We start from the raw sequence: 20,512 nt of genomic DNA on the forward strand, positions 1-20,512 counted from the left end.
CCTGTAATCCCAGCACTTTGGGAGGCCGAGGCGGGCGGATCACAAGGTCAGGAGATCGAGACCACGGTGAAACCCCGTCTCTACTAAAAATACAAAAAATTAGCCGGGCGCGGTTGTGGGCGCCTGTAGTCCCAGCTACTCGGGAGGCTGAGGCAGGAGAATGGCGTGAACCCGGGAGGCGGAGCTTGCAGTGAGCCGAGATCGGGCCACTGCACTCCAGCCTGGGCGACAGAGCCAGACTCCGTCTCAAAAAAAAAAAAGAAAAAGAAAATGCAAACAAAAAGGCCACTGAGAGCTTCTGGCCAAGATGGAGTAGCAGGACACTGGATTTAACCTCATGCCTGAAACAGCCCCCGAAAATGCACACGGTGTAGGAAGACACTATCAGGCAATGAGGGACCCCGATCCCTGAGGGGTGGGCAGTAAACGAGGTGAGCCCTGTGATTGCCCCAGCTTACTGCCTTGAGAGAGTTTCCAGGTTCAGTGCTGGGAAGGGAACTCAGCAGGGTCCCCGCAGACTCCCTGAGGTGGGCTTAAAGAGCTGAGAGTCTGAGGGGGATCAAGGCCTGGAGATGAGAGTTCTCAGGACAGAGCACCAGCGAGGGCGGAGCTGCACCAGGAGAGAACCAAGGGGGCCTTCAGAGGGTCTGCCTGGAGTTGTCAGTTGGATGCTGGTTAGCACCTGCATATGGAGAAACGACCTGAGTCTGGGAAAAGAACTGCCTGAAAGGTTTAGTGGTAACAGTGCCTGGTGCTCACACAGGAACAGCGCCTGTTCCTGCATCATTCAGGGACTCAGATAGGCCTTACCTCCGAAGTGGGGAATAGTTATCCCTAGACTGAGCCTTGCCTTGGTTCTGCCTAACGCTTCTTTTGTTTTGTTTTGTTTTGTTTTTCTTTTTTTGAGATTGAGTCTCACTCTGTCTCCCAGGCTGGAGTGCAGTGGCGCGATCTCGGCTCACTGCAAGCTCCGCCTCCCGGGCTCACGCCATTCTCCTGCCTCAGCCTCCCGAGTAGCTGGGACTACAGGTGCCTGCCACCACGCCCGGCTAATTTTTTTGTATTTTTAGTAGAGACAGGGTTTCACCGTGTTTGCCAGGATGGTCTCAATCTCCTGACCTCGTGATCCACCCGCCTTGGCCTCCCAAAGTGCTGGGATTACAGGCGTGAGCCACCACACCCGGCCGGTTCTGCCTAATGCTTCTTAAGTTCAGGACTCATTTTTCTGTCTTCACATGTGTACAGGGTTCTATAAATTTGGGAAAGTGTTTAAATACTGTATGTTAACCACCTTCCATAATATCCTAATCACACTTCTTTACTGTTTCACAGTGGGCTTGAGAACTGATGAGCAGATTCTGAGGAAGGGGATGGGGCCGTGATGCCTCTAGAACAGGGAACTGTCCAGCAGATGTTACAGATTGGAATACATGGGCTCATGTACACATGAACGAACCCTGAGGATGCTGCTAGACTCTGTGTGCACACATCCTAGCGTACGCACAGGGCATGTCAGTGAGGGCGGCATTCCCCATCTCCTCTCAAGGACTTGCCAATCCCTTGATTAGATAATTAATACTAATCTGATTAATGCCATCCCTTTGTGGTGAAAGATTCATCTATAGCTTTTTGCTTTTGATAGGTTTTTGAGTGTGTACAGTATTTTGTACACTTGTATATGAAAAGATTTAATGGAAGGACATACTATCATTCTAAATCTTTTTTTTTTTTTCTATTTCTGGCATAGATTTGAGAGTAGACTTCTCGATGAAGGATATATTGCACTTGGACTGTTAAAACTCCATGAAGTTTACCCACTAAGACAGAGCACAAGACGGAGATGTCTGCTTTCATTATCTTAGTCATCTTTTATTTTTATTTGTAATACTCAAGGTTCTAGCTAGCACTACAAGGCAAAAAATAAAGACAAAATGGAAGGAAATCAATAAAACAATCCAGATGGCCTGATTGTCTACATAGAAAATCCCCTGGCATCTTCAAAAAATTGTTAGAACTAATAATTTCAGCAAAGTCTCAAGATATCACATAAACATACAAAAATCAATCACATTTGTATGTACTAACAATGAACATTTGGAAAATGAAATTAAAAACATAAAAAGGAACCTCAACCTAAAACTCACATCTTATTCAAAATTTAACTTAAAATGGATGATATTAGCTGGGCACACTGGTATGCATGAGTGGTCTGAGTTAGGAGGCTGAGGTGGGAGGATCACTTGAGCCTAGAAGGTCGAGGCTGCAGTGAGCCATGATTGTGCCACTGCACTCCAGCCTGGGCAACAGAGCAAGACCTATCTCAAAACAAAAATGGAGCATAGACTTAAATGGAAAATATGAAACTATAAAAACCTTTAGAAAAAATGGGAGAAACTGTTCATAATCTGGGGCTTGACAAGGTTCTTAGACTTGACACCAAAAGTATGGAACAAAAGTTGATCAGTTGGATCTCATGAACATTAAAAATTTTTGTTCTTTAAAAACTCAGATATCATGGACTTAATGCTTGTATCCCTCCAAAATTCATATGTTGAAATTCTCATTCCCAGTATGTGATTATTTAATAGAGGCGGGGCCTTTGGGAGGTTGTTAGGTCATGAGGATAGAATCCACGTGATGGGACTAGTACACTTTTAAAAGAGGCACTGGAGAGCTCCCCTGCCCTCTTTTCACTAAGCAAGGACACAGTGAGACATTAGCCATCTTCAACCAGGAAGCAGGCCCTTACCAAAATCCAACAGGCTGAGTAGTATTCTACCATATGGATGTACCACATGGTTTAATCCTCAACAACTGAAGAATATCTGGGTTTTTGGTATTGCAGTTTTCCAGTTTTGGGCTATTACAAATAAAGCTGTTGTGAACCTTTGTGTATAGGTTTTTGTGTGAACATAAGTTTTTGTTTCTCCAAGATAAATGTCCAAGAGTACAACTGCTGATTTGAACAGTAATTGCATGTTTTGTTTTATTTTAAAAACTGCAAAAATGCCTTCCAGAGTGGCTGAACAATTTTTAATTCCCACCAGCAGTGTATGAGTGATTGGGTTTCTCTGCATGATTGCCAACATTTAGTGTCACTGTTTGTATTTTAGCTCTTCTCACAGGTGCATAATGATACCCCTTTATAAAAGGTCTTAATTTGCATTTCCCTGATGCTAATGATGTTGACCATCTTTTCATGGGCTTATTTGCCATCTGGAGATCCTCTTTGGTAAAGTGTCTGTTCATGTCTTTTGCCCATTTTCTAATTGCAACGTTTGCTTTTTTTTTTTTTTTTTTTTTTTTTTTTTTGGACTGTTGAGTTATGAGAGTTCTTTATGTATTCTAGGTACTAGTTCTTTGTCAGATAGGTGGTTTGCAAATATTTTCCCCTGGACTGTAGCTTGTCTTTTCATATTTTATATAGAGTCTTAGTCAGTTCAGGCTGCTATTACAAAAATACCATAGCCTGGGTGGCTCTAACAACAGTCACTTCTCACAGCCCTGAAGTCTGCAAGTCTGAGATGAGTCTAAAGGGAATTATGCTGAGTGGAAAAAGCCAATTCTGAAAGGTTACATGCTGTGCAGTCCACTTATGCAACATTCTTGAAATGACAAAATTATAAAAAATGGAGAACAGACTAGTGATTGACAGGGGATCAGAACTGGGGGTTAAGTGGGGAGCAGGGAAAGAGAGGTGAGTGTGTCTATAAAAGGTCAACGATGGGGGGGACCCATGTGGTGATGGGACTGTTCTGCATCCTGACTATACCAATGTCAGTATCTGGCTGTGATATTGAACTATAGATTTGTCAGATGTTACCATTGAGGGAAAACGAGTAAAGGGTACCCAGGATCTCACTGTAGGATTTCTTGCAATTGCATGTGAATATACAACTATCTCAAGATAAAAAGTTTCACTTGAGTTATAGGCTGTGATTGATAAAAATTGCCCACCTCCTTAAATGTTGGCCACCTTATGATTTTCTTAGACATGTTACTGACTACCTAATAATTATCAAAATTGTAAAACACGTTGAGTATTATGAATACTTTGATCATCATTGTAACGGAATAGACAAATGTGTTTCTATGAAAGGCCAATTTTGATTATAAGAAAACACAGACACACACAAAACAAAACCTCTGTGAAAAGGATGGCAATCGACCTCACTCATTCTGGGCCCTGGCAGGAGGTCTAAGGATTCTGCCATCTGGGATTTTGGGATGAGGCTGACATTCTCCTGCCCCTTTCCTTGCAGGATCTCCTCTTCAGCGTGTGCGCCCTCAACGTCCTGTCCACCATCGTGTGTGCGCTGGCCACAGCCATGTGCTGTATGCAGATGGTCTCCTCTGACGTCCTGCAGATGGTGAGTGACTGATCCCCTCCTCCTCTACCCATTTTGAAACCAGTGTAGAAGTGGACGCTTCTGGCTTCAGCTAGATGTGGTAAGGATAGTGGCCCCTGACGGTCCATGGCACCTGGAGTTTGCCTTGTGTTGCCCTCTGGAAGACCAAGCATCTGCACATGTGGCGCCGCTGATGTATTTATTTTAGGTGTTGTTGGAGCTCCATATTGACAGGGGTCTGCCACTGTCGTGTTCTCTAGGTTGGCCCCTGGCATGTGCCCTTGAGTCCATGTCGTGAAATTCCTGCAGCCCTGGACATCCCCTGGACTCCAAAGCAAGGTGCCTTCCTCGGGCTTCAGAATTCTCTTTTAATCCAGGAAGTTTAGGGGTGTTAGAAGATCAGTTCTTTTCCAATTGGAAAATTGCTAACCTGTGCATTTTTGATTTGCTAATGAACCCTGAGCTCGTACTCCAGCGGCCAGTCACTGGCCATCATTTGGCCCTTTGCCCAGGGTCGTACACAGGAAGACCTGCCGCTCCCAGGGGCAGCAAGGAGGCCAGGAGCATGGTTCACTAACACATGTTATAATATGTGAGTTATTAACACACATTTATAAATACACATCTCATAAATAGTGAAGGCTCTTCCTGTTTTCAGTGTGAATGGAACACAGCCTACTGATCAGAATGCTACTGGGTACAACAAAGAGAAATTGATGAAAAAATATCGTAAGGGTAGGAATGTCTATGTGTGTGTGTGTCTGTCTGTCTCTCTCTGTCTCTCAATTTGCCTGTTTGAGACCTACCCTGCTTCCCACACAATGTTTTATGCATCTTAGGCAAGAAAAGGCAGCTGGTTCTTATAGTGGGATTTTTTATGTTCTCTTCTTTGTCATTCACCCTGTGGCAGTCAACATCAGTTAATCAAGATACAGGGGCAGAGAGCATCATTACCAAGACGTTAAAAATTCATTGGTCCTAATTGCATGCCACGGGAGTCTCTCCCCCCCGGTGTATATCCACACAGCTGTCACAGCCAGGCTGCCCTTTCTGGGAGGCTGCAGTTTTCTGAAAGGTATCTAATTAAGCAGTTATTCGGTAACCATGAACTTCTGCCCTTGTTCACCAGGGCCTCATGTTGGCAATTTTCTCCAGCGTGTTCTGTAAAGGAAAGGTTAAGTACCAGGGGTTTCTCCTCACCTCAGCAGATTTTACTATTGATCTGTAAATATCACATCAGTTCAACCAACTTACAGAACTAAAGGCATGTAAATGCTGAAAGTTCGCATTCTCCTGGTTTTATGCGTTAAAATAAAAATTGCCAACGAAATAAGAATAAAGTAAATTCTGTTTATGAGAGCATATACGATTATAGCAGCAGTGTGCAGAGACACGCTGTAGTTGCGATGGGTGGGGCATGAGCCGCCATGGAGCCGTGCGTCTGAAGCCGGGAGCGCCAGGGTCTGAGTCCCACCTCTTCTGCATTCGAGGCAGGTGACTCTGGGTGTGTCACTGAACCTACCTGTGCCTCAGTTTCCTCGCCTGTGAAGTGGAATGAATGGGAGGCCTGGGGATCTCTAATACATGTGAACTGTTTGATTTGAAACGTGCAGGGACTGTCAGTCTGTCACTGGGACGTCGCAGCAATGTCTGCAGACGTGGTGGCTGAGGCTCTCGACAGCGGCTGCCCTCAGAAGCCCTATTGTTTCCTCACTGAGTACTTTGTGGGTGAGTTTGCCTTACACCCCTGGCTTGGAAGCAGAAATATCAGGCTTCCCGCCAGCACATCCTTTCCGTTCTGTGACGGGTGCCGTGGGAGCCCAGGGCTCTGCTGCCAGGCTTCAGAGTCATGGGGGAGGCAAAAGAGAGCTGGTGGTGGGTGGCCATGGCGCCTGTGGGACTGGCATGATCTTGGGCACATCACTGCCTGTGGGACCCCGTTTCCTCGGCTGTAAAGAAGATAAAGTGTGTGCCCTGCTGTCCTCATAGAGCTGCTTACGGGATGAGTCCATTCCTCTGTGGGAATGGGATTTGAAGGAACATGGTGGCCACATGGAGGTTGGGTCTTGCCGTGTGGGCTGGAGGCTTGAGCCAGGCTGGCTGGGCAAACCATTCCCTACTAGTAGCATCCGCAGTTCACCCCTGCACCATTTCTGCTCCAAGAAGCTGGGCCATAAGCTTTCCAAGGGACAGTTGTAGCTATTCCTAACTCGTTTATGCCAGTGATATTTGTTGTAATTACATGTTCTAGTACTATGTAAAGCCAGGAAATATGAGTGCAGAAAGATAATTGTTTCTGGTACAACACAGTTGAGTTCTTTGGAAAGGTTCGGTGAACGGGTGCTGCTGAATATATTGCTGTTCATTTCGATGCAAGTGAGACAACTATGGCGGTTGCAATAAATGCTGATAAAAATCTAGAGGAGCCAGGTGTGGTGGCTCATGCCTGTAATCCCAGCACTCTTGGAGGCCAGCAGATCACCTGAGGTCAGGAGTTCGAGACCAGCCTGGTCAATATGGTGAAACCCCATCTCTACTAAAAATACAAAAATTAGCTGGGCATGGTGGCACATGCCAGTAATCCTAGCTACCCAGGAGGCTGAGGCAGGAGAATGGCTTGAACCTGGAAGGCGGAGGTTGCAGTGAGCCAAGACTGTGCCACTGCACTCCAGCCTGGGTGACAGAGCAAGATTCTGTCTCCAAAAAAAAATAAAATAAAATAAAAATAAAATCTAGAGGGAATCCACATACACATTGCTTGACAAGCACCTTTCAGCTCTAGCCCCACTTTAAAAACACAGAAAAGGTTGTTAGATCCATGTCTTACGGATGCAGCTATGCAGGAAAGACCACAGGGCACTCCACACAGCAGACTGACTCTGAGAAGAGGCTTTACTCAGGCAGGAAAAGGTCAGTCCATGTATGTACAGTCAGCCCCCGTTGAGCCAACCGTGGATCGACACCATTCAAGGAAAAAACACTATAAAAATAACAAAACAACAACAAAAATATAAATAAAAAACAATACAGTGTAGCAACTATTTCCATAGCATTTATGTTGTATTAGGTGTTAGAAGTATTCTGTATTCTAGAGATGATTCAAAGTATACAGGAGGATGTGTGTAGGTTATGTCCAAATACGACACTATTTTATGTAAAATACTTCACCCTCCACCGATTTTAGTATCCAGTGGCAGAGGAGGTTCTGGGAGCAATTCCCTGTGGATTCAGAGGGACACTGTATAAATGGTTTTTTCTTTTACCAGGGATCTGTGAGGTGGGGGATCCGGTAACAGCTGTCTTGACATACAATTCACCTATCATACAATTCCCCATTAACACACATAAGGATTGTGTTAATCTGTGGATCAGTTTCAGGAGTACTGTCATCTTAACATAGTAAGTCCTCCAACCTATGGACATGAGGTGCCCTTCCATTCATTTAGATGTTCTTTAATTTCTTTCAGTTATATTCGCGGTTTTCAGTGTACAAGTTTTGCTTTTTTGTTAAATTTATTCCTGAGTATCTTATTTTTCTTGATGCTGTCATAAATGGAATTACTATGTTAATTAAATTTTCAGATTATTCATTGCTAATATATAGAAATACAAATGATTTTTTATATTGATCTCATATCCTGAAACCATGCTGAACTCATTATGAGCTTTATTGTTGGGTTTTTCTCTGGATTCTTTCTGTATGCAAAATCATGTCACCTGCAAATAGAAATCAGTTTACCTCACACTGGATGTCTTTTATTTTGTCTTCTTGCCTAATTGCCCTGGCTGGAACCTCCATTACAATGTTGAATCGAAGCGGTGAGAGTGGACTTTCTTGGCTTGTATCTAGGGGAAGCCTCCAGTCTTTCACCATTGAGCAGTATGTTAGCTGTGGGTTTTTCGTAGATGCTGTTGATCAGATTCAGGAAGTTCCCTTCTATTCCTAGTTTGTGGGGTCTTTTTTATAAAAAAGAAAGTTGAGTGTTGTCAAATGCTTTTTCTGCATCCGTTGAGACGCCCGTGAGGTTTTTGTCCTCTGTTCTATTAATATGTTGAATTACACAGATTGATTTTTCTGATGTTAAGCCAACCTTGCATTCGCGAGATAAATCCCACTCGGTCATGACATGTAATCCTTTTTATAGTAATAGAAGAGTTTGGAAGTGTTTCTTCCTCTTCTGTTTTTTGGAAGATTGCTTTGAAGAATTGGTATTAATTGTTCATTAATTTTTTATTTGAGATGGAGTCTCTCTCTGTCACCCAAACTGGAGTACAGTGGATTGATCTCGGCTCACCGCATCCTCCACCTCCCACGTTCAAGTGATTCTCCTGCCTCGTCCTCCTTAGTAGCTGGGATTACAGGCGTGTGCCACCACACCCAGATAATTTGTGTGTGTGTGTGTGCGTGTGTATTTTTAGTAGAGATGGGGTTTCACCATGTTGGGCAGGCTGGTGTTGGACTCCTGACCTTAGGTGATCCACCGGCCTCAGACTCCCAAAGTGCTGGGATAACAGATGTGAGCCACCATGTCCAGCTAAATGTTTTGTTTGTTTGTTTGTTTTTCCTGAGACAAAGTCTCACTCTGTCCCCCCGGCTGGAGTGCAGAGGTGCGATCATGGTTCACTGCAGCCTCTACCTCCTGGACTCAAGCAGTCCTCCCACTTCAGCCTCTCAAGTAGCTCAGACTGCAGACACACGTCACCATGCCCGGCTAATTTTTTAATTTTTTTGTAGAGACAGGGTCCCTCTATGATGCCCAGGCTGGTCTTGAACTCGTAGGCTCAAGTGACCCTCTCTCCCTCGGCACCCCACGTTCTTGGATGATAGGCATGAGCCACCATGCACGGCCCTTCTTTAGCTATTTGATAGAGTTCACCAGTGAAGCTTCAATCTCTTGTCATATTTTCTATTCTTCTGAAGTCTGTTTTGGTAGTTTGTGTCTTTCTATGAATTTGTCCATGTATACAGGATTTAAGTTAAAGTAAAATGGGTTTAGTATGTATGTCTTATGTTTGCGTGTGTCTGTGTGTGTGAAACTCCCCACTTTAAATAATTTTCTTGTTCAATAACCAGGCAACCACTAGTCCCAGAGAAGAAGGCGTCTCTTGGCATCTGTGTATATTGGTGTTTTGTGCTTTCCTCAGCGTGACTTTCTTCTTACCCTGTCGTGTCTTTGGAGTGTGTCACTTCCCTCCTCCTCCCACACCGTGGCCAGCTTCTGCGTTTTCCTGCATTTAGTCATTTAGTTCCAGGTGAAATGTGTTAGAGTATAAGCTCTTTGGGATGTCCTTTCTATGTCACTCATCCTGAGCCCTTAAATCACAGCATCCCATCACATCTTAAATCACCTTTAGGTTTAGCTTTATAGAGCTTTACTGCTCACTGCCGTTTCTGTGTTCTTTATCTTCCCCTATGTTGGCCTCTTTGTTCTGAGCGGGTTTTCATTTCTTGCATTCAGGTGGCTTTTGTTGTACTAACTCTTCATTTCTGGTGTTTATCTGTATCTGCGACCTTCAAAGTGAGAAGCGCTAATTTATGAAGGAAGCATAATTAGGGAGGAAGGTCACTGTGGGCAAGAGGGTGTAAGCCCTTCACCCACCCTTTCCCGATCAACTGACACTAATTTCTTTTCTCAGAAAGAACCTGTGGGAAGCCCCTCCAGCTCCAGCTCCAGCCCCCACGGCCCTTCTCTGGTGCCCTGTTGTGCTGTGCCTACAGAGGGGTGCTGGGCTGAGGGGATGACAGTCATGCCCTGGCCTCCCACAGGAAGGAGCACCTCTTCCCAATTTGCCCCCGAGGCAGCCCTGCAGCCTGGCAACTTTGCTCCACTGTGCTGGTCTCAGCCCCACTTCCCCAGCCCGTCTCCCTGCTCCTCCATGTTAGCAGGAAGGACCCAGGCTGTGATTTCTACTGTGACTGATGTTCTGACAACTTACACAATTGATCCAAATTCCAGCCATAACCGCTTTTCAGGAAGCTTCCCGGTTTTGTGTTTACTGATGTGTTCACTTCTTTGCTCGCTCATTCATTCATTCAGTCAGTCAGCAATTATCTCATGGGCTTTGCTACACGTCCAGTGCTGGTGGGAATCTAGGAATAGCAAGAACAAGTCCTCCAAAGAACCTGAAACTCCCATCTTATTTCTGTGGATCAGCAATTTGGGATCATTAACTGCCGATGGAACTAACATAATGCATGCTTGTATCCATGAGAAGCAAAGCGTCCTGCCTATTGTCAGACCTGATGAAGCTGAGCTGCTCTAATATGTGTGGAAATCGGGAAAAGACATTCTGATGATACAGGGTGGTTGATTGACATCATTTAGCGGAAAAGATTTTTGATCACTTAAGTTCTGTAATCTTTTTGTTTGTTTGTTTTTAAATGTTATCTCATTCTTCCACTTTTCTGTTACATTGTTTTCTTCTTCACTTACTTCCTTGCCAGCAGCTGCAGCCTCAGGAATATCATCTACTGTGACATGTATCTCCATTAGGCATGCGCTTGTTAACTTCATCTTTCATGACTGTCATTTAGGTCGCTGTCCGCCCGACAGAGGTGACCTCCTTTAGACAGCAGATGGGGCACTGTGCCTTCCATAGCGTGCTAACTGGGTTTGCCCATGGAGCTGGTAGGCGGTGCTGGCTGGTCAGGGACACGACACCACCCCATGAGAGCCACAGCATCACCAAGTTCACCAGTATCTTCTCTCCACCTCACCCCAGCCCTGGCTACACCTGCTGGAGAGGGCGCTCCGGGGACCCACAGTGACCTTGAGGTCCTTGAGGCCTGGGCTGCACAGCATTGTCCCTGGACAGTAGGTGCTACTTATCTGTCAGACCAGGAGCAACGGGCAGCTGCTTATCTAAACAGCTCATGCAGACAATCATCAAAATGACGTGGACACACAGTCGTTTTTCTTTAATGTTAAATATGCTAATGAGCATCTGTCCACCAGTTATCTCATCTGGGGTCGTGGTCATCCCTTTGGTTATGGGTCTGTTGGCCTGTCTGGGTGTATTTCTTGGAGAAAGTTCATGGAAATTGCACCATCGATGATTTTTAGATTCAGTTCCTCTAAAGTGGAGCCAGCCAGGGGAAGCAACAGGGGAAGTACAGACCTTCCTCGGATTTTTATGATTCTCCTCTGCTCGTTGACCTGCCTTGCCTGGACTTGACTTGGCAGTGGTTTCTGCTTGGCTGCCCTCCTTTATCGAGTCTTTCCAAAGCATTCAACTTGGTTTTCACAGAACGAGCAGCTCTTCCTGTCTGCATCCCTCTTTCCTTATGCAATCGCAGTAATAATGAGCACAGGCCTCGCCCTGTGCAGTAAGGCACCTGGAGCCCTGGGTGGGCATGGAACTTACCTGGGGGTGGCGGCAGGACCAGGGAGCCGCAGGGCAGGCTCTCCCCAGGGTCTGGAGCGCAGAGCGGGAGCTCCAGGTCATCTGCAGGGCTGTCCAGGAGGAAGTTGATTCAGCAAACTTTGGTAGTAACAAGCCTGTTGTTTCTACCAAGTCTAAGGAAGGCAGAGGGAGAGGTCCCTTCCCTGTAATTCTGAGTCTTTCTGGAAAAACTCAGAGGTGTGTGTGCTCCCTTCAGGAGCCAGGATGTGGCGAGGACATTGGTAGAGGGAGCAGGGAGAGTGAGTGCTGGGGAGGAAACCACTGAATATAAAGGGAGGTGAGCAGACTGGGCTGGAACCTGGAGGAGCGGGCAGCTCAGAGCTCCACAGTGTTCCTGGAGATCCCCAGCCCTTGTCCATAGACCCCTGACACCTGCCCTGCCCCTCCCTGTTCCTGATGGCAGGAGATGGAGGCATGGGCTGGACGAGCTCATACTGATGATCCAAGCCTGCCTTTAAGCCACACAGCGCTGCTGTCTGGGTCTGTGACTGAGCAGTGGTGCTTCTCAGGGAAGGGGACTGAGACTCACAGGGTCAGAAATGTGTTCACATCCTGTGGGTCCTCAGTGCAGGGCCCAGAGACAACTGGCTTGAGGTCTGACTCCCCGTCCCAGGCAGGTTGACCTCTTCACCCTCTCCCTCAGATCCCAGACTGGGCTGCGTGGATAGACTGAAATGTTCTGGGCTCTGTGTTAAGTGGGCTTTGGGAAGCTGCCCAAGGCCAGGTAGCCTTAGTTCTCATCCTCCATCACTTCCACATGCACCCGGAAGGACAGGACACACCTGGGTTCGGATCCCCTCTCCCGGGAGCAGACTGAGCAGGGGCTCTTGTCCAGCAGGATCTCAAATCCACACTCCTGTTGTGCAGGGACAGCCCTAGGCACTAGTTATGCTCATGTCAGGTGCGTGAGCCCCAGCTGGCCACCAGACACAGGTGTACCTTTGTCACCACATGGATCGGAGAAGGCAGTCACAGATCAGAGCAAGCAGAGCCACGTGGGAAAGAAGGGACTGTTCAGAGCCCCTTTTCCGCCCTCCACCTCCGGGTGCAGAGTTGAGCTTTATACCTGGCAGTAAACATGCAGCTGAGGCTTCAGAGCCTGGAGCTTGGGCCGGGTGGGGGAGGAGTGGCTGCCCACTGGCTTTTCAGGGTCACAGGCATTTCCGCGGGTCCTGAAGGTAACTGGGAGGCGCCAGGTGAAAGGGAGGTAGGGAGCTGGGAAGAGGGAACAATACGTGTTTGATAGTTGGGATCAGAGCAAGTTTGTTCAAGGAGCCGGGAGTTTGGGGGCGCTGGTTGGTTCGGAAGCTGGAAACCAGATGGAGTTCCGTGAGCCAGGGTCTCATTAAAGTCTTTTCAACTGCAGTGACCTCATCAGATTGGTTTAAAAACAGCTCTGCTAGCAGGATGGAGACCAAATTACAGAGACAGAAAATCAAGGTAGAGAGGCACACAGGTTAGAAGCTCCTGCCAGGAGGACGTGGACAGGGGCTGAGTGGAGGTGCCCCGCAAGGAGGCGTCTGCCGGTCTCCTCTGCAGAGGTTTACTGAGTACCCGCCGTGTGCGACTGCGAGATGGGAACACAGAGCGGGGTAAAATAGATGTGCCTCAGATGGCCAGGAAAAGAAATTGCCCTTAGGATTTCAACACAGTTACTGGGAGCCGGTTACTTGGGCGTGGAAGGCTGAAGGAACAGAAGAGGTTACAGAGAGAGAAATAACTGCAGAGAGCAGCCCTCAGCCCGCAAAGCCGGGGAACAGAAGGGAAGAAGTGGGAAGGCACACGAAACCCGCAGCTCCCTCGTCGCCCCGCCCGCCGGCCAGGTGCCCTCTGGCGCCCCCTACAGGCAGAGCCCACCCGCAGCCCTGGCACGGTAGCCTGGGAAGCGTAGTCTGCAGACCTCCAGCGCCAGCCTGCAGAGCAGAGGACAGAGCTGGCGACCCTGGGACGGGAGACACACCCAGACCTAATTAAACACACACAGATGGTGGGGAAGAGAGGGGAGATGTCAAGCGCCACTTGCAGGATTCTGGCTGGGGAAGCTGAGGAGTCAAGGTCAAAGGATCCCTGGGAAACGAGTCCAGGAAGGTGGGGCCAACACGCCCCGGCAAGGCGACCCAGAGCTTAGTGCAGATGCAGTCCTTTGACCTTCACATAGCCTCTAGTGTGTGTGGCAGCCTCTGCTAACTTGCACCTGCGGAGAGGGTCCCTTGCAGCTCTTTCCCCTCTTCAAATGCTTGTTCTCCTTCCTGGTGGAATGGTGCCTTGAATTGGAAAGTGTTTTGGTGTCTGCATGTCATTAGTTTTGCTTGAGTATGTCATTGATTTTTTTTCTAATTTCTGATAGAGACGAATTGAAAATATTTCCTGATTAGACCTGAGGGCATTTGCCCTCGCCCCTACCTCTCAGCTCTGTGCAGCAGGCATCAGGACTGACAGGCTCCAAGGCAGAGGACGACAGATGCACATGGCGCCCTGCTCACAGCCAATGATTCACCTCTGCTTCGGACAGCTAAACACACGCAGCTGTGGGTCGGTCTAGCCAGAGGCGAGGAGTGTGCTCTGTGTGTTAGGAGGTCCACGGGACCATTTTCCTGTGATGTATTACACCTTTAGACACGGCCACCAGCCTTTCTCCATCAACCTAGAGCATGCTTATTTCACAGAGCTTGACCCCATTCAGAATGGTCACCTCACCCCTACCAGTGCAAAAGTGCTGCAGGTCCTGGCGTCTGTCAGCTCCAGCCCACCTTACCCCTGCTGCCAGAAGGCACCTCCTACCACGCAGCTCCAGTCCCCCTGCTCCCCAGCTCCAACACCCTTACCAGCTCCCCAGTGCCCCAGAATTAAGAATTGACTTCCAGAGCCTTGTCTATTTGCTTTTCTTAAACACATCCTTCCCTGGCTCAACTGTTCTGGAGCCTGAGTGTCTCCCTGCACACCCACTAGATGAAATCCCACCAATCTTTCAAGACCCGTTCAAATGCCTTCTTCATGAATGCTTTGGGGACCGCAGTCCCGACACAGTGCTTGGAGACCTCACTGTTTTCTAATGGAGCTGTCCTTGCTTGTGTGGCGTGATTCTGGGTCCCTGTCTTCCCCTCAACAGACACACACACACACGCATACACACACATACACATACACATCACACAGAGACACACATATACCTATACACACAAATACACACCCATCTACATGCACATACACATACATGCACATACATATACATACACAAACACGTGCACACGCGCATACACACACATATACACATGCACATACATGCATAGACATACAAACATACACACATACATATATACAGACACATACATATATACACAGACACACACATATGCACATAATGCACATCCACAGACACATACGTACATGCACATACACACATACACATGCATACACATACACACACACTCACCCTTCCTCTCCTTACCTCATCTGCCCAGTGCCAGGAGGGCCCCTGGCCCAGAGCGTTTGCAGCATGTATCTTTTTGCCGTGTAGACTCTCACAGGGCGGCATTGACTGGAGCTGGAACAATACCCCAGGCATCTCACGCCACAGGTGGCCTCTGGGCAGCAGAGACGTGAAGGTGGAAAGAAAAGCAGTTGGCTGTTGGTTAGTCCTTCAGAAGTGGAAAACTAGGCAGAAATGGGTTTCATTTTTGTTAAAGTGATTTCACCTCGCTGTTAAAGCAGCATCTCGGTGTTCAAGGTTGGCCCATAGAATGTTCTGGAACTCATGAAGTTGTCTCTCTTTCCTCAGAGCAGTGCTTTACAAACTGTGTGAAATCCTGAGAACCGCAAAATATTAATAGATACTCTGTGTCCAATGGGGCCCATTAGGAAATATTTGAGAAATGCTGGGTTAAAGTATTAAACAGCTAAAGGAGTATTTCAGCACAGCCCTTCTCAGAGACTTTAATACGTGACTACACGATGCAGGACTCCAAGAAGGGAGCATGTGGCATTTCCCACAGATTCACCACAGGAATTCTGGGAGTGGGGTGGGGCCGTCTCAAGGGGAGAGTCTAGTGTTTTCTCATGAACACACTTCCAGAAATGCCGTGTTTTTTTATTGTTGTTTTTTGAGACAGAGTCTCACTCGGTTGCCCAGGCTGGAGTGCAGTGGCACAATCTCGGCTCACTGCCACCTCCACCTCCCGGGTTCAAGCAATTATCCTGCCTCAGCCTCACAAGTAGCTGGGATTACAGGCATGCGCCACCACACCCGGCTAATTTTTTTGTATTTTCACTAGAGACGGAGTTTTGCCATGTTGACCAAGCTGGTCTCGAACTCCTGACCACAGGTGATCCACCCGCCTCAGCCTCACAAAGTGCTGGGATTACAGGCGTGAACCACCACACCCAGCCGAAGTGTCATCTTAAACCACGAACGTCAGGCAGCCTTTGGACTGCAGTCTCTGAGTACTGTCATCAGAGCGGCAGGTGGAGCAGCAGGGACAGCATGAAAGACTTCCCGGACCATATTTTTTCTTTAAAAAGAGGCGTTCTGTATGACAGCGTGGGCAACAAAGCATTTTGAGACTACTGAGGCGAGGCGTTCCTCCTGGAGCCTCCGTTTTAAAGTGTGCGCTTAGCAGTTGTGGCTTGACAGCTGAAATTATAGGCATTCCAAACTGATCATTAAAGCTCGCATATAATTACCTTAATGAGACACAAGCCACACAAGATGTCCCAGATAACTCTGGTTGTCTCTGTTTTCCAGTTCCTTCCGCAGAGGTCACATCCGGCCAACCCTGCCTGCGTGACTCCTCATGGCACCGTTCTCCACCAGACCCTGGATTTCGATGAGTTCATCCCCCCACTCCCGCCTCCACCCTATTACCCGCCAGAGTACACCTGCACACCCTCCGCCGAGGCCCAGAGGTTGGTCTCCCCGGCTGCCGACATCTCGAAACCACCGAGATCGGCAGCAGTGTCTGGGAGGTGGGAGTTGCGGTGGTCCTGCAGGCATGGCGGTGAGAACAGAGGAGGGGCAGTGGAAGGAGAGGGCCTTGGACATAGAACATTCCCCGTGGCACCTTTGCAATGCAACCCAAAAGAAACCGGAGGCAGACAGGTGTCGCTGCCTTACGTTCTCATGACGTGCAAAGCTGCGATCACGTTACAGTCATTTGTGTAACATGTGCAGTTTAATGAAAGATGTCATTGGCTGTATGATGATTTGAATTTTAATGGACAGGTCAGTAGAGTTGATTGAAAATGTTGATGTCATTCCAGAAAAAAAACCAAAAGTGTAAATCGCCCAGTGACTGAAGCTTTCATTTCACAATGATGGGAAGTATTAGGAGAGGGGAAGCCCTGGCCGCCCCCGCTCTGGCTGCTTTGAGAGCTGTCAGCACTTCTGCCGCCTCCTTCGGGCGATGACGATGTGATGGTTCTGTCTTTTTCAGGGGCCTCCACCTGGACTTTGCTCCGTCTCCATTCAGCACTTTGTATGACGAGGCCATCAACAGCCCTGGCCTGCTGTATCCTGCTGAGCTCCCCCCTCCCTATGAGGCGGTGGTGGGCCAGCCTCCTCCCAGCCAGGTGAGGCCCAGGGCCCCAGACAAGGCCAGTTCCCATGGAATGGTACGGACACTGTCCCGGCCAGCCCTTGGAAGGCACCTCACACCGCGCCAGGTCCGAGCTTGCTGTGGAGTGAACACCCATGAGCACCCTGTGCTGAGGCCCCGGGACACATGCATCTCTCTCGAAGCCTTTCAGCAAACCTGTGGGATGTTGGTCTTATTAGTCCTGTGCTGTAGATGAGGCCACAGGCTCAGAGAGTGGCACCTGCAGGGACGCCAGCCTGGGCCTGGGGCACCCAGGGTTGATGGTTTTCCCCTTGGCTCCCCAGTTCCGTTTCTGCAGCCACGAGTCACAACCCAGGCGCATCTGAGCTTCGTGCTGGTGGGTGGTCTGGGATCCGGGCAGAAGGACCTGGGACAGCTCCTGACCCGAGGGGAGAGCCCCCAGGAGTGGAACTGGGTCCATGGACCAAGTACCCAGGGTGCCCCAGCCTGTCTTGATCCCACACTGCCATCACCACCCTCTGGGGAGGGGAGAAAGCGGCCCTGGATCCCTGGTCCGGCCTGAGGCTGAGATGTTTCAGGCCAGGGAAGTGCCTCAGCCGCCAGGTCCTTCCGGCCTTCTCTGAGCTGGGCATGCCAGGCACTCCCGCAGCCTCATGGTGCCTGACACGACAGGCAGTGTGTTCGTGGAGCCTCAGTTTCCTCATCTGTAAAATGGGGATCATAATAGTACCAAGGTTATGGGATGAAATGGGATGTTGTCTGTAATGGAGCCAACAGGAGTTGGAACATAGTAAGATCTGAGTTCAGCAAAAGTCAGTCACCCTTTTGGGGTATTGTTTTCCTCCTCCTCATCGCTGTTGTCATGACTCAGTGTGGAATGCTGCTAGCCAGGGCAGAGAGATGGGGACATCTGGAAAAGTCACGTGGCCCATAGTGCAAGGGACCCTCCAGGGACCCACCCTCCAAGGAATATGGGGTTATGTAAATAGACCAAATCGACAGCTCGCTGGTGTCCCTGAAATACAGGGAGAGAAAGCAAGCGACTGGAAAACATATTTTAGGATATCATCCGTGATATGTCACTGTCACTTTGAGATCCCGAGAGCCCATGTGCACACAAGCCAGGTGGCAATGCTGGTCCCTGTCCCAACCAGTGACCAAGGCAGCGCTGGCCCTGAGGAGCCCCTGTGGGTGGAGCAGCAGTTTCCATGTTGGCTGAAGAGGCTCACAAGCCCTGCTGACGGTCACACCCGCAAGGACTGGTCACCATTGCAGGCAGGGTGGGCTTAGGACAGGAGGAGATGCGACTGCCTCGTGCCCTGTGGAAACATGGACAGCACATTCAGACGCTGTAAGGCACCATGCACCTTGGGACTCATATATACCACAGGGACCTCCTTCAGGGTGGCTTGTGGTGGGCCAGCTCAGCTTCCGGCTGGCCGTGAGCCCCCAGTGCATCCTCACACAAGCAGACAGTCCCCGAGCAGCCACCCTGAAATGCCTAGAGCAGCTAGGCAGGCTGCAGCCAGTGACCCCTGAGCCCTGGCCAGGACCCCCTTTTTACTGTGGATACTAGAAGCAGATGTGTGGGGCTGCCTGTGGGGAGGGATCCTTTAGTGAGGAGGCGGGCATGGCCCTGAAATCCCATTCCTGAACTTGCAGTAACGGAGATGTTCTTAGATGTTTTTATAAAGCTGAGCTGGGACCTCTGCCTTCCCAATGTTGTTTAGTTTTCTGTTTATGATAAAAATAATTCAAATCAGTGTTATCAGTGGAGACAGTTGGCTGTGATAAGAGTTTCGTCAGCACTGCGAGGGGAGCCCAGTGCACTGTGGGGTACCTGCCATGACATCAGGCCCAATTTGGGGGTCCACGGAGGGTCTGGGAGGTCAGGCTGGGTGGGCATCAGGCAGGTGAGGTGCAGGGAGTGGGGCTGGAAGGGCTCCTGAGAGAGGGAACAGCCTATGCAAAGGCTCAGAAGGAAGAAGGACAGGCACAGCGTATCCCCCAAACAGAAGGTCGTCCATAAAGAGTGTCAGATGAGTGTGCGTGGGTGGTGATCCGTCTGGGTGTGGTGGGTTGAATTCTGAGTGAGTGTCCAGCAGACGACAGGAGCTGTAGTTCAGAGTGATCAGAGTTAGCTGCCGCTGTCACTGGAGCCTGGGAAATGGGAGAGAGGGAGCCCCACAGAATGACACCATTGCAGGTGGCGATGGCACCCCCACACACGACAGGTTACAGGGCCCTAGGCAGGCTCCCAGGAGCCTGGATTTGCCAAAACCAGCAGTTCCAGAAGGAAGCAGTGGGCCCAGTGCTGTCCAGAAGCTAACCCCCAGGGCCATGTGGCTTACTGTGGAGGGGCTGCTGGTGACCTTGGCAGAGCAGCTTTGATGGGATGGAGGGCAGGGCTGGACCACATCAGGTAAAGGAGTGAATGGCACATGCACAGGGGAGCGCAGGTGTGGTTGTGGTTTTCAGACACCAGTGGGTCCCCCCCCCGGGGAACTTGATAATCAAATTCTAATGGCCGGGCCCACCCCCAGGGCGCCTGAGAACTTGATAATCAAATCCTAATGGCCGGGCCCACCCCCAGGGCGCCTGAGTCAGTAATTGGGGTATCGAAGTGGGGGGTTGGGGCTAAGAATCTGATGCCTGTCAAAGCCTCAGCGCCGCTGCTGCTCCCGCTTTGAGAGCCGGAGTAGATCACTCTTGCAGGGTGTTCGGTAAGGAGGAGAGAAGCTGGGATGGTAGGTAGAGGGGAGTGTGGATCTGGGACCTTTGAGGAGGTCACCAGGCAGATGTGGAAGGACCTAGATGGTGGGGATGGCAGGCCCAGGACAGGGCCCTCCGTGACGGAGGCCCCTGGGAAGGCAGAGGGGAGGCCGACCGAGGGTGCAATGGGCAGCTCCACGCTGTAGCCAGCAGGGGTACCGGGCAGGGCGGCGGGTGGATCCGGAAACCCCTGAAGGTGGCAGGGGTGTGTGGTTCCCTGTGGCTGCCTTGTGGCGAGGGGCCAGCTCTGTCCCCTCCACCGCCTCTGCTCAGTGACCCTGCCTGCTGCCATCACAATTCCAGCTCCGCACTGGGTCTGGCTCTGAGCCTGCTTCCCTGTTCTCCCTTCTGCCCCTCGGACCCCTCTGCCTCCCAACGACAGGAACCCCCGTCCATGGAGCCCAGGCCCTGGCTTCCCAAGGGCAGTAGCTTCTG

The 20,512-nt window shown here is 49.4% G+C and overlaps 1 protein-coding gene across 2 annotated transcripts in view; it reads left to right on the forward strand.

The window, feature by feature from the left end:
* The window catches only part of ENTREP2 (endosomal transmembrane epsin interactor 2), a 449,210-nt gene that overhangs the window by 413,436 nt on the left and 15,262 nt on the right, over positions 1–20,512 (forward strand). For both annotated transcript variants that reach the window (XM_050800118.1, XM_050800119.1), the window contains 3 exons: positions 4,263–4,370; positions 16,495–16,655; positions 17,183–17,318. In XM_050800118.1, the coding sequence (XP_050656075.1) occupies positions 4,263–4,370; positions 16,495–16,655; positions 17,183–17,318 (405 nt within the window). The remainder of the gene's footprint in view (positions 1–4,262; positions 4,371–16,494; positions 16,656–17,182; positions 17,319–20,512) is intronic.

The sequence above is a fragment of the Macaca thibetana genome, chromosome 7 (genome assembly GCF_024542745.1).
Source record: "Macaca thibetana thibetana isolate TM-01 chromosome 7, ASM2454274v1, whole genome shotgun sequence".
Classification (NCBI taxonomy): Eukaryota; Metazoa; Chordata; class Mammalia; order Primates; family Cercopithecidae; genus Macaca; species Macaca thibetana.